The 17,329-nt window shown below is 40.9% G+C and overlaps 1 protein-coding gene across 1 annotated transcript; it reads left to right on the forward strand.

Annotated features, from left to right (window-relative positions):
• The first annotated feature begins 2,588 nt into the window (after window positions 1–2,588).
• On the forward strand, window positions 2,589–15,477 carry rnd3a (Rho family GTPase 3a). The gene is made up of 5 exons (XM_032556787.1): window positions 2,589–2,858; window positions 3,055–3,142; window positions 11,466–11,575; window positions 12,661–12,795; window positions 13,115–15,477. The coding sequence occupies exons 1-5, from the start codon at window positions 2,709–2,711 to the stop codon at window positions 13,361–13,363; spliced, it is 732 nt and encodes a 243-aa protein (XP_032412678.1). The 5' UTR covers window positions 2,589–2,708; the 3' UTR covers window positions 13,364–15,477.
• The last annotated feature ends 1,852 nt before the right edge of the window (window positions 15,478–17,329 follow it).

The raw sequence follows: 17,329 nt of genomic DNA on the forward strand, positions 1-17,329 counted from the left end.
GGAGGCAAAGCTCCCACACAACAGACGGGACTCCCACTTCACAGCCTGCAGGGTGGAGCTGTCTCACTGCATAGACTGCTGCCAGCAACACGGCGAGTCAAATCACTGTCGCAGAGGGGAGTGCCGATGCAGAACGCCGCTGTTTTTCCCATTTCTGTGGAAATTAGCGACGATTTTGTGTTTAGGAAACAATAGCCTGAAGGCAGGGAGATCAGCAGGGTTCCTGTTCACACTTGAGGAAAAGACAATGAAAAGTGATCGTGGCGCGTGGAGTCTCATTTGGAATAGGTTTAACGCAGTCTTTTTGTTTTGTTTTTTCCCTAATTGTTCTCTTTGGCTATGCTACGATGAGTACATGTATTACTCATGGATAATGAGGGAAATCCTCCTTAGAAATGTGACGTCCAGTGGAGATTAGTAACACCTACAGTAGGTTCACTGGGTTCGTTGTGTGTTTGTATCAGAGCATCTGAGCAGTTTTCTTTCTGGTAAATTGCATAAAATGAATGTTGAACTATAAACATTACTGCTAGGCTTTCAAAAATTTTATTTGAACTTGATTTTTCAAATGTGGCACATTTTCTATACAATTCAACAAAAAGAAATATCTCAATTAGGGGGGAAATCTTCTTTAAGCCTCTTGATTTGGTTATTTTTGTTCACTAAGCCTCGGAAAGGTTTTCCAAATCCAACAAATTTGGAGACCGTCTCTGGTCTTTCAGAAGACTCTACAGATTTTTTTTTTCTGATTTAGTTCTGACCTTTAGCATGGCCTTTCCAAAACGTACTGGAAAGCTACGGTCTCCTAAAGATTTTGGGTTCAAACTGGGATCTGATTTCCTCCTCCTTGACAGAAAAAGGAAAAATCGGTTTCATCCCCAGATCACAATGCTACTGCTACCATGTTTCACTGTGGGGTTTTTTGTTTCAAAGATTGGATTTCTAATCTTCCTTTCCCAATTAGTCTTTTCTTAAAACATAACTTCACTTGGAGTCCAGTGGTGTTTCTCCCACTCTAACATCACATTATACCAACCAGTCCACTCGACTTGCCACTGAAGCCTGTGTGACGTAAATTTCTCCATTCATATCTGCCCACTTGGGTCCGCTAGGACTCTCCAGGGACGTTTTTGTGCAGCTCAAATTTTGGTGACCATGGTAACAGTGTGCCAATATTGAAAAGGATGCGTTTGGTTCCAAACACAGTTGATCAGAACAACAACAAATCAGATCCTAAGCAAAATAAAATAAACCTTTTGGGTGTTTTTTTTTGTTGTTGACATTTTGTTGTTTTTACCTTTTGAGCCTCATAAGATCTTGATTATCACATTTTCAGTTCCTTAAGCATTTTGATTATTGCTCTGACTATAGATATGACCAAAGTTAGGTAAGAAACTGTTGCATTGGGGCCATTTCTTGACTTCTGAAGACCAACCAAAATCCACTTTGTTTGAATTATCTATGAAATGGCAAAGGGTGCAAAAGTTTGTGAGTTTTCTAATCAACCACAACTACAAAATCCAATATGGCCGCTCAGTAAACACGACAGCTGCAGTAAAAAACTGTTTAGTTGGACCTGATGTCTCTTCCAAGTTAAACAATGTAATTCGCACCACAGTTTGTAAATTCTTGCATGTAGTTTCTTCTTACAGTAACTTTTAATATATAATTTCTGAGCTATTTATTGTGTGTTACAGTCTTTGTATTAAAATCTAAATTTTAATCTTTTCCATTTCCTGAGTTTTTTTTCTGTTTTATTGTTTTTTTTGTGACAGCAAAATAATACATGTAAAATTTAATGTTTACATCATATTACAGTGTTATTCCCTCATCAAAAATATACTTGGAGTGTTACCTTGATTTTTTCATGCATGTTTGAGAAATCATTAAATCTCCATGGCAACCATTCAGCTGTGAAAAACAGCCGGTTGGACATAGCCCCGCCTACAAGATGTAGCTCCTCCTCAGAGCTTCAGTTTCTAAGCTTCTGAGCTTCTGTCTTACAGAGGAACCCTCCCCTATCACTCCCCCACTCCGCTCCTTCAAACTAGCCAGCAGCAATTAGCAAATACCTGGTGAAAACTGCGCATTAGCTGAACTGTTTATATGAGCTAATTCTTAGTGAAACGCTGATACAAATGTTAGAGAAGCGATGTTGTGATGACTTCCTAAGGTAGGAGTTTCAGAAAGAGCATTAAATCGGTCATATTTGATATATACGACATTTTTATGTCAATTGAAAATAATATAATTACTTGATTATGATATAAAAGGACGCTAATTCTGCCCTTTTAAAAACTGTCAACACTAGGAGTCCTCCAGACCTGCAGGGGGCGCTAAGCTCTTCTCAAAGTGCACTCGCATCAGGACGCACCTTCATGTGAGCCATCTAATCTTACATCCACAATAATGAACATTTAAAGACTCTATATAAAAGATGACATTTTCTACTATATTCCATATTTTAATTAGATATTTTATTAGTTACATTGTGTGATCCAAATGGGGGCGCTCTCCCGGCGGACTGCAGTGTGGAGGAGGAGAGCCGCTGCTATTGGCTCCTGCCTCCTTATAAATACAGCCAAATGGCATTTACCGGCACAGAGAAAGGCGGAGACAGCAGAGGAGACAGGGACAGCAGTACTGGGAGTCGCCCACTCTACGTCTCAACAGTCAGGACTGGACTCGTTTTTGGACCTGCGCGATCAATGAAGGAGAGACGGCCGTGTCAGAAGTCCTCTCTGAAATCCGGCATGGATCCCAGTCAGAGTGTGAAGTGTAAGATCGTGGTGGTGGGGGACAGCCAGTGTGGGAAGACCGCGCTGCTTCACGTGTTCGCCAAGGACTGCTTCCCTGAGGTGAGACCCGCAGCAGCATTGCGTGACCTCCGTTTAGCACCGCACACAGGGCAAACTTGGCGCATTGTGTGTTGCATGCATCTATAGTTTTAGTTTGGCTTTGGTATCAGTGAAGCCCTGGTTTTCTTTGAAGTCTAAATCCCAGCATGCGTCCTCTCTCAAACATCCACTCTGCGTGTTTCTTCCCCCACTCTAGAGCTACGTCCCCACGGTGTTTGAAAACTACACGGCCAGTTTTGAGATCGAAACGCAGCGGATCGAGCTGAGCTTGTGGGACACATCAGGTAACCAACATCAGCCGCTTTCTGCTCTCTGTTTTGTCTCCGAGGACATGTCCCAACATGCCGGGGGACTTGGACAAGCCCTGCTGTGACTGTCCACCCACCCAAACGCCTGCGTTTGGGTGGGTGGGAAGCGGGTGTATTTCCAGTAGACGTGGAGTGGTTACCGGCATCAAAGTATTTGATTTTGTAGAATAATTTACAGTTTCAAAACGCATTCTCAGTGAGTGACTATGATTATCTTATGAAGTGAAGGTAAAAACACTCCTCCCCCACCTGTTGCTGCCCACTGCTGGCCAGCTGGCTGAAGGAAGGCTAGTTACCATAAAAGGGGATAAAGATGACATTAGCTTTTGATTAATTTAAAAGCAGTTGTTTCATTTGGGGGTGTCAACCATTCTTAATTATATTATGTGTCCTCATTTCTAATGTTGCCCTGGGCAACTGCCACTGAGACTTAGAAGCTGAACTGTGGGAGACATAATCTGGTGGTTAGCTAGCTGTGTAGCTAGCCCAACTAAATGAGATTATTGGGCTAGCTATTATTTCTGTTTTTGTTTAGCTGGTAAGTGGTTTCAGTGTTTCTTTAAAAACGCAAAAATCTTTCCGTTGGGTCCGGAGTTGGGCCTTCCTTTTGCTGCACACTGCTGGTGAGCTGCCTGAAAGAAGGCGGAGAAAAATCTGACTGTTTGATAATATTTGCAACCAGGAAAAGTGTGGAAATGAAAGGAGCTAATACAGAGTAATTAGCTTAGCTAAATAACCCACGAACATCAGCTTCCTTGTAGGAAAACAAAAATAATTTATGACTGAAATAAGGAATATTTGCAGGAGTAAGAATAATTATTTCCCTTTTGTTTTTCTAAATAGATTTATTTGGAAATTTTATACCAGCTAATATTTTAAAAATCCATGTTTATTTGAATTTTACACTGTAAAACATGAAAGTTTTTTTGCTTAAAATATTTATATGCTCACATGTAAGAGTCATGCATTGTTTATGAGAAATTAAATTATGATGTGACCCAGTTGTTTCAGTTTTACATAGTCTTTTTAGTTTCTAAACTAAATCCTTGAGTAAAACTATCATGTTTCACAATATTGACACAAATTTTAAACGATAAAAAAATTTACATGATCAAATTGCTTTATTTTAAAACAGATAAGCAGTAATTATGCTATTGCTGCTACTGTATTGTAGCTGAGATTAGCAAGGTAATGAGCATTATTTGCTCACTGTATACCTTGACTAAAAAAACATTTTATGATGTTTCAGTCGCTAAACTGCTAATTTCTGTAAAGAAGTGTAGTTTCCATATCTTGGTTGTTTGGAGATACAGCCACATTGGCGTCCTTGTGAGCAAATTGAAAGTGTAGCAGCTGGGATTAAGCCAGCTGACTGGTAGTGTGCAGCATCCCAAGGGAAATGTGGATCTACTCTCTGCCTCATTCATCTGATAGATGATGGGAATGCTGTGACGTCTGAATGGTTTAGTGGTTTTGAAACCTCTGCACTTTGATGCCAGAACCACCCAATGCCTCGTCAGGAGGTGTTTGCACAACGTCAGATTAGAAACCTTCATACCAACCTCACCTTTTATCTACAGGGAAACATCTGTGACTGTTTAATCCTGGGGAAATTTCTGAAAGATTCCCAGCCGAGCCAAGCTAAATCAAAAACTTAAAAACATAAACCGAACAAGCCTCAAATTCATACATCTGGTGAACACACTCTGGAAATTCCTCCCACACTTCCCGTTTTTTTTTTTTTGCCTTCTTTTCTTTTTCATTTGAGTTGCACAATACATCCTCTCCACCCCTCAATCATCCTTTTTATTCTCATGTATAGTTGAACTTTAAGCGTAGAAAAGCAGCGGCTGTGTCCCAAGCCTGTGGGCTTTAAGCACGTAAACAAAACGCTCTTTGCGTCCATCGATGCGCGATCGGAGGAAACGAGCATAGCGGGGAGGTGTGATTGAGGGCGTATGTTGAAAACGTCCAAGCATTTGGTCTGTGTGGGAGTTCTGGGCGGGGGACAAGCAGACAACCAGCTGTTGCGTGTCTCTGGGAGTGGAATTCCAAATCGGCGTCTGAATAACTTTAGAGAATCCAACTTGAAACGTTTTTATTTCCTGAAAAACACCCGTAAACCCTGACTGTTTACATCTGAGAAGCAAAAGCAGCCTCTCAAAGTCGACTTTCTTGCTTTTCTGCCTATTATTTTATTGGAGACAAAAAATGAAAGACTTTAATTTTGGACTAGAAGCCAGGAAATCAAGCTTGTGTGTGCGCTGTGGAAGTAAAAAGGGTGAAGAAATGAGATCCGTCCAGAGCAAGAGTTTTGGTTTATTACACTGTTGGCCGGCTGCCCCGAGTCATTTCTCTTTTTCTCTTTGCTTCATAAAACAGAAAGGAGGAAGGAGGGGGTATGTTTCCTATTAGATCAGTGGGAAGGAGCAAGATACCTCTACCCTGCCCCCCTACATTTAGCCCTAACCCCCACCCAACACCCAACACGCTCACTTCCAGTGACCGATTGATGGAGCTTTCAGCTTGACTGGTCCCTTTGTGGAGACACCCATCGGCCACAGCCAATCCAATCGATTTCTTATCTCCTGAGGTGTGCTGGGAAGGGAGGATGGGGGCGGGTTGGTGTTTGTGTGATCCAGCCCCATAAACCCCCGATCACGCTCTCCGACAAAGCCCAGCATGCAGACACGAGGACAAAGTCATATAAACACACCTCCGCATGCGAAGACGCTCTTTGTTCTGCAAGTGGCTTAATGAGCTGCCTGGAGTGTGTTTTAGTGCGAGTGTTTGAAAAGGGAGGGTGATGGGTGTAATTTGGGTCATTAAGGTAAATTCCTGCCAGTTGCGCAGCTTTCCATTTGCCCCCCTTCGCGCCCCTACCTCCTTCTTAACACACCCACCCAGCTTGTTGGAGCTAGCTGTGGCTTTCCACTCCCAGGGTGAGGTCTGTAGGGTTTCAGCGGACGCTTTGATGCTTCTCATTTCTTTCAGCGGCAGAGGAAGTGGTTTACATTGTCTGTCTGTCTGCCAGTGGGTCTGAATGAGCAGCAGAGGAGTTTGAGAGTCAAAGAGGATGAAATAGACGATGGGGGAAACCTCGGAGGCCTGACACCTGCATGCCTGAGGTCTGACTTCAGTTTATGAAGGAAAAATGATCAAAGGTAGCATCCCAGAACAATCTACAGCTCCCATAAAGACAGACAATTACCCTTAACTGCACAGTGTTTGGGTTAGAAAGTTTCTGAAAATGACAACTTGACACACCTTGGAACAATTTGAGAATCATAGCAGGTGGGCTTGGATACAAAAAAAAACCTCAGTAAACATGAAGTCTGCTAAGAAAATTGCTGTCAGACTTAGAAGCCAATTGTAGCATCTTTATTCATTTTTGTTTGAAATTTTTGCGATGTTGCAACATGATAAACAAACTTGTTGCTTATCTCTGTTTCCTCTGAATTCAATAGTAGCCTGGTCTGTTTTGCCATTTGCTGAGAGTAATCCGGGTGTTTGCTTTGAAAGCAGCTGCTTGTTTCATTTGGCGACGACAAAATGACTGAACACTTTATAGCTGCAGGCGGCAAAACCAAAAGAACCCGTTTCACAATGTATTTACTTTACTACCGTTGAGGTGGAAGCAGAAGTGAATCTGTCACCACTGAAGGTTACTCATGAACAGTTTTTGTGTGAAATGTGTCAAAATAATTGACTGAAAGTTAGTGTTTGTTGTATTTTCTTTAATCTAGTGTTTGTGTGTCCCCTTTCTAATGCCGCCCTGGGCATCCGCCCACATGCCCAATCTCACAAATCATATCAAGTCATGTGACTTATTGTTCATAAGACGATGTTGATGAAAGCAGCTTTATGTTGTATTTAATATTCAGTAAATTACTAAATTGTTTCAGTGCTAATCCCGACCTATGGAGGTTTAATCTGAATGAATGTTGGCGCAAAAATCAGGAAATCAGAATTTGTGTTTTAGAGAAGCTGTAAAGTATCTTTTAAGTTTAGAGACATCAGATGAACACAACACTGAAGAGGTGATGTTCATACTTTCATGTCAGCAAATCAAACGGAGTCTATTTGTAGAGTTTGGTGCATCTGTTGCCCGGACCGCTTAGCGTGGGACCGTTTCTTGCCCCTGTTAAGCTCCTCGCTGCACGCTGCCACCTCCTTTCCTCCCGCCGGCCAGCGTTGGTTCGACTCACATTTCTGGGCTCAGCGAATTGGAGCCGCATGTCTGGCATTCCTGAGACTAAAGGTTTCTACTTCCTCCCCTACAAAGACGGCTATTGTACCCAGCAGAACCCTGATCCCCAGCCAGTGACAGAAGTGCCACAGATCACTAAAAGCCCCACCTCGTTTCCAAGGAGGAGGGGGAAATTGAATCATGGTGGAATCTGGCTGACCGGTGATGTGATGGGGGATAGTGTGTCAGCTGAAACGCAGGGATCCTGGGAGAGATTACTCCACTTCCTGTCTGCTAATGTCATGGAAAGATTCTCTGTGTGATGTTACACCTTGACATTAAAATCTGTCAGGTCTTTGGATTCTTGGCTCTCAATGGCTATAAATCCCGCCAGCACAGTAATAAGAAACACAGGACTGCCTTGCATGCTCCTTCTTCTTTTTTGAAAGCATTTGTCATGAAACATTCACATGTTGTTAATTTTGTTCATTCCAGAATACTATTGTATTTTAGGCACACTGCGGACAAATAACAGTTCTGTAAGAACACCCATTTGGTTTTGGAATAGAAGAAGGAGGTTCTCATGTCTTAAATTACTAAATAAATAATTTAGTAATCAAATGTTCTGATTAGTCAAATAAAGAAAACCTGCATGTTCTACATATTTTTCATTTAATCACTTGAGCTTTTTATGCAATATTTGCCTAAATTGCAATAACACAGCAGTACTGTAGTGTACAATTGATTATTTGTACATTAAATGACAATTTTCTGAATTAAAAGATTAATAATTGGATTGCAAAGGTTCTAAATAAGAGTTTTGTTTTGTTTTTCTTGCCGAATTTGAAATAGATGAAACCAAAACTTGAATTCAGAGTAAAACATATTTATTTTCTTTTTGTTATTATCATTATTAATGCAAATGTAAATATTTTTGCACATTTTTGGCTTACTTATGTCTCTGAGTGTGGTGTTCTTCCAGAAAAATACCTTTTTTGATCCACTTAGTGATTAATTGATTACTAAATTAACTGACAGTTATTTCAATATTTGATTAATCAAAGTCCTAATCTTAGTCTACATGCAAAATATGTGAAGCAAAAAACCCATAAAGAAATTAACTCTTAACATACCATCTCTATGGTATTGTACGGTGGTGGCAGCATCATGCGGTGTGGATTCTTCTGTTCAGCTGAAACAGTGATACTGGTTAGATTTGATGTGAACTGGAAGAGAATATATTGGCTCAGAAAACAGAAACAAGACAAAACGTGGAAATGTTCCAGGGGTGCACATACTTTCAGAAAGCAGCTAAGGAACTAAACTTACTGCAAGCTGGAAAGATGCATTCAAATCCCCAAATGTTGCTTTTAGACGTCTGAATACATGATGCTATGCATTAGAACTGTACCTGCTCACACTGAGCACCTCAATGGCTCAATGTCTCCGTAACCACAGCAACCGCACAAGGTACTGGCTGAGGTTACTCCAGTTTAATTTGCTTCTTGTCCTTGGTCGTGTTAGTTAGCGAGGAGCTACGTGTGTGCGCAGCAGCAATACGAGCTGCTGGTTTTTTTTGTTTGTTTCCACAGGTGGCCCCACAGGGTTTAGCGCCTTTTTCCAATCACCACCCTGTCAGTTCTGCACAACTATGTTAGCTATGCGCTAAAACAGCAGACTTGCTGCCAGACTTCCAGCCTGTCGGATGCATCTGGTTTGTTTCACATCTGTATGTGAGATAAAGCAAAAATGTGAATCTGAAAGATGAGTATTTAAAAGAAAAGCCTCATCCTGAAGAACATCGGAGTTTGAATATTGCATGAAGAGACTCTGGTTTGTTTCCGACATTAGGTGGAGCCTCTTGTCCCCGCCGCTGTGGAAAACAGCGGCTCCTAATGAGGGCCACGGTGGAAGTTTGGTTACCTAGCATCTGTTTTCTCTTGTGTGGTTAGTTGTGCACAACAGGATTGCGTTGCTGTGAGGAAAATGTGTGGAAAAGGACTGAGTGGGGGGGGTTAGAGTCCTCGTCACCCTTCCAGATTTAGAGATCCTGCGGGAGAACAATGACAGGAGCTAATTACGCTGCAACGGTCACCAGGTTGCGCTGCGTGTCGTCAGTGGGATTGCCTCTTATCTTCCCAGCTGGCAGAAAGATGACTTAAAACTAGTTTATGAGGCAGCGCTGCATACTTCAGCATTCTACATGTTTTTCCACTCATGTTGTGCTGCACTTAAAATGTTTTAATAGAGTAATCTGGAGTTTAACATGCAGACATATTCACAGAAATCCATTCGGATGCGTCAGGACCTCACGCTCTGCACCCGGCGGCTTCGATATGCAACTCCTTTATGTGGCCTGATGAAACATATTCAAATCGTTGTAAAATGTCAGCCGACTCCACAGCTTTACTCTTTGGTTGGAAGGTCTTTATTTTACCACTGATTTGTCCAAGACTGAGAGAAAAAAGGCTCAATGCAGTCTGGTTCTGATTGTTAGTAATGTCAGTGATGGCTGATATGTTCGAGTTGGGACAGTTTAGGAAAATTTATTTTAACTGCTGCTAAAAAAAAATACAGAACTTGTTTGCAAATTTGAATCCATAATGTGAATTAGCAAATGTTTGATAATAAGTGTGGATCTGTTAAAAGAAAATTAGCTATAAATTTAAAAGTTTCAACCACACTGTGTGCTTTTGGAGTTTATGAATGCCTTCATTTAACATTACAAACACAGGATAACAAATTTTAAAAATCTTATACATCCCTACTGACCTGCTGGTAAAACGGTTAGCCATTAGCTTGTTGTTCCTACTCCCATTTCTAGCTTTTAAAAACAGTAATTTTGTCAAATACTGTGTATAAACTGAAGTGTTATTGTGTTTGCATAACTGGTGCAGAATAACTTTCTTATCCTGGAGTTTTGGTTCCTGCTTTTTGCCATCGTTGATGCATGTTAGCATCTGTAGCGTTCAAACTGTTTGTTAGCCTTATAACAAACTACTTCATTGATTACATAATAACTTTATTTATTGTGAAGCTAGCACAAAGGAGTGTTGGTGAAATGCTAAATATCTGTTTTAAGATACATTTGTGATCCATTCATTAGCATTGGCTAACTTTCAGGTTAGCGTTGACAAAACGTTAGAAAGCCAAGATGGATTTTTGTTGTTTTATTTCTTGTTTGCTGTTTTGGTTTTCTCCCTTGGGCTTATTGCGTTTGTAATATTAAAATGGCTAAAACACTCAAGTTTTAGGAGTGATGACGATAAAACCAATAGTTAGCCAAAAATGTCCTATTAGGTACGAGATCTGTTCTTTAGAAAGGTCCAGTAAAGATGGCAACATAAATAAATTGATGTCAAGTCCAGGTTAAACACAAGAAGTGCAAGCAAAAACAGAATATCCATGTTTTTGCACACATCAGCTTTATTTGAAAGGCCTGGAAACGTTGTTTGAAACGGTGTCTCCCCTTATCCCATTGTTTGGATTAGGGACCGTATCACTCCCAGAATGCAGAAGTTTGTTTTTCTGTATTTGATGGAGTATCCCTGCCGTTTCCTCACAGCAATATTCAGGGGGAAAAAAAGATCCCAGGGGAATCTTGAGTTACCAAAAACAAAATTCCCAGGATTCTTGGCAGCTTGGTGCCTGTGGTCATCTCTTGTTGTCATGTGATCTCGACCCACCTTAACTTCTCGGCCCGTCCCTGCCCTTCTCGCTCTTCCTCTCCAGAAATGTTTCAGTCTGGCTGAGGGATGGGCGTCTCCCTACACATGGTTTTAATTTAACAAAGACATTTCCTCACTCCAAACTTCTCAGTTTCTATACCTCTTTTCTTATTTTTTTATCTGGTACTCAGCACATTTTTCTACTAATGCACTATTTGTTTTTCTCCTTGTTGCTATGGATTATGGCTAAATTGTAATTATGTCATAGTGTCAAGCTTTTACGCAGAGATTTCGCCCTGTGTGTACACATTTTTGCAGATTTTGTTAAAGCCTTTAAATGTTTTAAGACCACAACATCTAATCTACTCATAATCTAAAGAATATTTGAGAAATGACTAATCAGATTTTTTGTTTTAAGTTTTGTGACGTCCTTGTGTTTCAGGATCTCCGTACTACGACAATGTGAGGCCCCTGTCCTACCCAGACTCGGACGCAGTCCTCATCTGTTTTGACATCAGCCGGCCCGAAACCCTCGACAGCGTATTAAAAAAGGTACGCCACTGCTTTCCAGATTCAAAAACTTAACCTGAATAGTCTGGGTGTAATAAACCGGTCTTATGATGAGGCTCAACAAAACCAAATGTCTGCATTCACAAGGCATTACTTCACATCATGAGATCAGATGTGGCTACAAATAAAGACAAGGTGAAGTCTCCCAAGAGATTCAAGTGTTGCTTAAACACCAGCAGCTCTGAAGAGGTTGCTTAGTGGTCAACCTCTGACTTTTGTTCCTGCTGACTACCATATGTCGTCTGGTCCGATCCTCAGGAAAGCAACTTTGTCCGTTCTGGTCTGGTGCAAAGCCAGTCACATTTTTCTAAAATTGTTAACATTACACGACAAAACCGAGACACAGCTTGATGCTTCCCAGTCATCTGTGCGCTTCCACTGATGGCAAGCTCATTTTGAATAATTGAGGTCACACGTCAAGGTCCGCCAGTGTTCCACGTCTTGTTTATTTGGCTTAAAGTAAGAATGTGGAATGTAATCCCCCCCTGAGGGGATGAAAACCGACATGCAAAACCTCAGTTCTCGGTGCTAGTTTAGGGTCTAAAAATGCAGATTAAAATCTCTTATCTCAACATACAAATAACATTTAAAAAGAAAAAAACAATTTATGGGACTTGTCAGATGTTGTACCTCAAGATTTCAGTATTTAGTTATGTGAAGGTTGCATTGTGTAAAACAACTTCCTCTTCACGTGTTAATGAACTTGATCCCCTGACCTCTGGTCAGTCGGCCCTGAGGCACAATAGCCCCAGATTACGACCCAAACCGATCAGAGCATTTATTGTTCAGGAGGAAACGTGGGGATTATTTTCTGTTCCAAGGTTCAAAGCATTGGGGGCTCCAGGAAGTGCCGGTTTTAACCTTTGTACCAGAGAGACCAGGTGACTGTGGGGCTTGAACTCGTGGGATTTCTATTCAGGACGTTCTGGCCTGCATGAGCAACGGCGTTTTTATACTTAAGTTGACCACAGTTGTGGTTAAATCACCAGTTTTAAACTTGAGACGACAGAGGAAATCGGTCAATTGATTAAAATACTCTGTGATCTCAGAGTGTTTTTCTTCTACAGTGGAAAGGGGAGATCCAGGAGTTTTGTCCCAACACGAAGATGCTGTTAGTTGGCTGCAAGTCGGACCTGCGCACCGACCTCGGTACCCTAGTAGAGCTGTCCAACCATCGACAAAACCCAGTTTCCTATGACCAGGTATTCAGCGCTTTATTATCTTCCTACTCCTGCACTAGATGGAAACGATACAGGAGTTTTTATCAGCCTTTCTGCCATATTTGATCATTAAATATTAATAATAATAATAGAATTAGAGGTGATGTCACAGTGTGAGAGAGACAGAGCAGACTCTGGTACACAGCTCTGCAGTTTAACAGAATATTACTGTTACTTGAAAAGGCAGAGAAAGTTATTTCAGAATTGACACTACTAGCATTTAGCGTGGTTAGCATTGCTAGCAAGTAGCTTAGCTTTCACATTCTGGGAGAGATTATGCTTAAACCATTTTTCTTCCCAGGGCTCCAACATGGCCAAGCAGATCTCAGCGCCTTACATCGAGTGTTCGGCCCAGCAGTCGGAAAACAGCGTCAGGGACATTTTCCACGTAGCCACGCTGGCCTGCATCAACAAGAACAGCAAAAACGCCAAACGAAGCAAGACTGTGCGCGCCAACAAGAGGATTTCACACATGCCCAGTCGGCCTGACCTGGCAGCCGTCTCCACGGATCTCCGGAAGGACAAAGCCAAAAGTTGCTCGGTCATGTGACTTGTCAGACTGCGGTGGGAGGGGGGTATCAGACTAAAGAAAACGAGGACAGCGCATTAGTGCAAGCAGGGAGCTTAGGGGCAAAGCCCTGTCCTGCATGCTAAAAAAACCCTTATTTGTCTCTAAAGGGTTTTTTTATAAGCTTCAATTCGTATAAGTGTTACTGGAATATTCTGCTCCAATGAGAACTCGTTGAGTAATTGCGTCCCAGTCGATGTACCCCCACCTCAGCTACCACCAGTCCCACCAGAGGAGGAAGCTATCAGTCAGCTGGCTATCAGTTCTGGGAGGAGACCCGCTTCCTCTGAGGACAAAGCGGATGCAGTCAAGGCTTTCCTCACCAACAGGAAATGAGCAGGAGGAGTGATGTCATTAAGAGACCATCACATTTAAAGGGTTTTAGAACATGCAATCTTTTGAGCGGGAGCCAAAGCTACGGCAAGCTGTGGCCTATGAAGGTAAAAAAAAAAGTGCAGGTTCAAAGACTTATTTAAGGCTTTCAACTCATCACTGTGGTTTGGAACTGATTCACTTTTACCTCTGCTCCTGTTATTGTCGGTGTGTGTGCAGAGGAGTCCCTGTTTCTGATACTGTTGTTGGTTAAATGTGAAGTTGTTGGTGTGCAACTGCATCTTTGTTTCTACTCTGATTCTGTTGGTTTCATCCTCACTCTTCCGATGGTTGCATTCAGTCGCCTCAACCAACAGTTTCTGAAGTAAGATTGAAGGTTTTAAACCTTCAAACCATTGGTTCACCACTATGTAGCAAGATGAAACTGAAAGTATTGTGCAAAAATCTCAACTTCCTGGAGTTTAGCTTACCCCACAGGTTCTACATGTCATTCTAGAAGGAGGTAGAGGTTCAAAACTTTTAAATTGCTAATGTATTCAAAGTGTTTATAACCAGCAAATCTCTAACTGTAAAATCCAAACAGGATTTTTTTTGTGGATTTTATTCCAGGCTGAAATTTGTAAGCAGTAAAGTTTTCTTAGCGTTTTAGTCATTAAGCTAATGTGTTTTAACTCACTCATTAGCTAATCTAGGCTAAATGACAATATGGCTGCTGCAGCTAACAGTCTGCCGAGTTGGTTAGCATCTTATTTCAGATTATTTTCCCAGTATAATCTACTTGACCATTGCTCAAAATTAAAATATTCTTGTCTGTATATTTGAATCTAGAACTGCGTTATCTAATTAGCTCATTTGATTTTACTCCAAACTCAAATTCAAACAAAAAAACTAAAAGCCAAAATGGAGGAAGGAGTTGTAGCAATGTGGATGTGTTGAACCACTGAACCTTAATCCAAAAATATAAAGGTGAACCCAACAATTCTTGAGTGGTAAAAGTCCATTAGCATGTTCACCAATGAGCTAATTAGCTAGTTAGCTAACTTATTAGCTACAATTGAATTTCAGCAAACTGTACATGTGTCGGAGGGATTCCTCTAAATGGCATAATGCAAATAATGGCTCCTGATTACAACTGATAGGATTTTGGAGTGTTAGCCTTTAGCTAGCATCTGCCAACTTTGATCAATTAGACACTGTGAGTTAAGTTATCTTTATTTTGAATATATTTTGCAATATGTTTCACTTGGAACTAGGAAGGCTAAACAGTTTCCAGGCTGTAACAACCTGTTAGCCTTTAAACTAATTAGCTGGTTGGCTCACTCATTAGCTAACTAGTCCATTTCAGCAGTTCTCCACTTTAAGTGTATAGCCAAATTTGTCGGTATGTTAGCTGCCTAGCTAACATTTATTAGCTGGTATAATTTCCTACTCGTACATGACTCAAATAATTAGATAATTTGTACTTTTTTGTTTGAATGGTCTAAAATATTTACTGTTTAAGTAAATATCAATCATTATTAAAGGTATTGATGCACTTTTAATTGAAGTCACTGCCATAAAAGCTTTTCTCATCAGTGCTGTCTCATTCTGCAGCATTTTGCCCAAACTCTTATCCTCATGTTCCAACCTGTCCTATCTGTGTACGCTCATGTTTTCTTGAATGTTCAAATGTCTTCAAAATGTCTCTTGCCAATGTTGTTGCCACGATATTTATTGAATTATATATTTTCCCTTTTAGAATAAATAAAATGAATTAAAATGCTCTCTGTTCTGTTTATTTGGAAGTAGCTGAAATGGTAACGAACTTGTCTAGATTTGTGGCGTTTTCCTGTCAACAGATGTATATAAGTTGCATTGACTTTTGTTGTATATGTATGTAGTAGAAAGTGTTGCATAATGAAAAAATTTCATCTGTGTCCAGTGGATTTGACGCTGAGAGAGACAAGCCTATCTCTTTTTATTGTTCTGTTTATTTCAAATGATTTCATTTAGAACAAGCTGTTTAAAAACTAAACGCCAAGCTTTGACTTGAATTCGTGGCAAAGCTAGATTGGCTGTAAATCAGATAGCATATCAAATCTGAAGCAAAGTACTTGAATTAGTTTGTACAGCGCTGTATTTTGCTCGTCAGTGTCAACATAAACCTCTTCAGACTGACAACTGTTTCCTTTCAGAAAAACAAGCTGAACTTGAGTCCTTGATGGTTGAGACATCACCGTGAAAAGCAGGTTTTGTCGCTGCTGCTTGGAACAAACAGTCCTCTGTGAGTGAGACTGAAGAGTCTTGTCTACTTATAAGGCTAAAGTATCACTAAACGCAGACGGTTTTGTACGAGTCCTGGTAAATTCCCTGGGGCTACCGAGCATGGAAACTGCTTTTGCTCACGCAGCAATCCTATAAATCACTCAGTGACTTCATCACATCCATAAGGAGTGAGATGCATTGGCTTGTCAGTGGCAGGAAAACAGGTCTGTCAGGTGAAAAATAAACGTGGGTGATAAAAGACGCACAAATGTTCACCTTATGACGGCAAGCATGAAGCATTTTTCCAGGTAATTTGCTCTAGGTTGAGATTCTAGTAAAGTTTTTTCTACTTTTCAAAGTGATGTAATTCTACTGAACTGACCTTGGTACAGCTTAAAGAAAGAGTACTATTGGGAGAAATATGCCTTCAAATCAAAACTCCTATGATATTTCTTGACTGAAATGAAGCCCATTAGCATAAACTTGTTGAAAGGTAATAAAGTGTACTTTTCACCGCTATAAAGTGTGGGTGAGGGTGAAGTAGAAACACCTGGCAGAAGGCCCAGTTCAAGGGATCTTCAACTCACACCTCCAGGAGAGTTTGCCTCATGTACCGAGGGAGTTTGGAGACATGGAGTCTGCATGGACCCACACAGCAGAAGGAACATTTTCTGGAAATCCTTAAGTTGCTCCCATATTTTCAGTCAAGGAGGCAGTCTGAAAACTCTGGGAAGGGGCTCCAAGGTACTCCCCAATGGCAGAGTGTAAGAAATGAACAGGATTTGACTGGAGAGGAGGTGTATTGGCTAACTCTTCAATGACACATGAAGGACTATGTGTGAACCATTACCTGGGGAGGTCAGAGTGTCTTCTAGTGTCTCAACCTCCCTTGGTGCTGGAAGAGACTCCAATTGATTGCTTAATTTTAGTTCAGAGTAAATTTGGTTGTCTATCCTATAAGTATATTGTAAATCTGAAGGTTTACCACTGGATCCCCTGAAGCATTTGTGGTTCCAAGGTTACTGTAAGGATTATTAAGTTCTTGCATAACCAATGAACTCTGGGCAAAACATTGGAGTTGCGTGTCAGTCGGTGTCTGCATTGCCCTTGGGTGTGTACATTTCATGAATGTCAAGGAGGATAGTCATTCTTTTAGTATCTTCAGTCCATGACCTTCACTGTGGCATAAAGCAAGTTTGAAGTGATAAGGATGGGAAAATGAAGAAAAGAGCAGCTGCTTACGTTATGGTTTGGTTTGGGCCCTGGATTCCACTGAGATTCAATTGGTTATTTTAAAATTTTGTTCACAATTGTGTGTCAAAATGTTTTTTCCATTTTGAAAAACTCTTTTCTACCAACTCATGCAGACAA

Source organism: Xiphophorus hellerii, chromosome 24 (assembly GCF_003331165.1).
Source record: "Xiphophorus hellerii strain 12219 chromosome 24, Xiphophorus_hellerii-4.1, whole genome shotgun sequence".
NCBI classification, from domain to species: domain Eukaryota; kingdom Metazoa; phylum Chordata; class Actinopteri; order Cyprinodontiformes; family Poeciliidae; genus Xiphophorus; species Xiphophorus hellerii.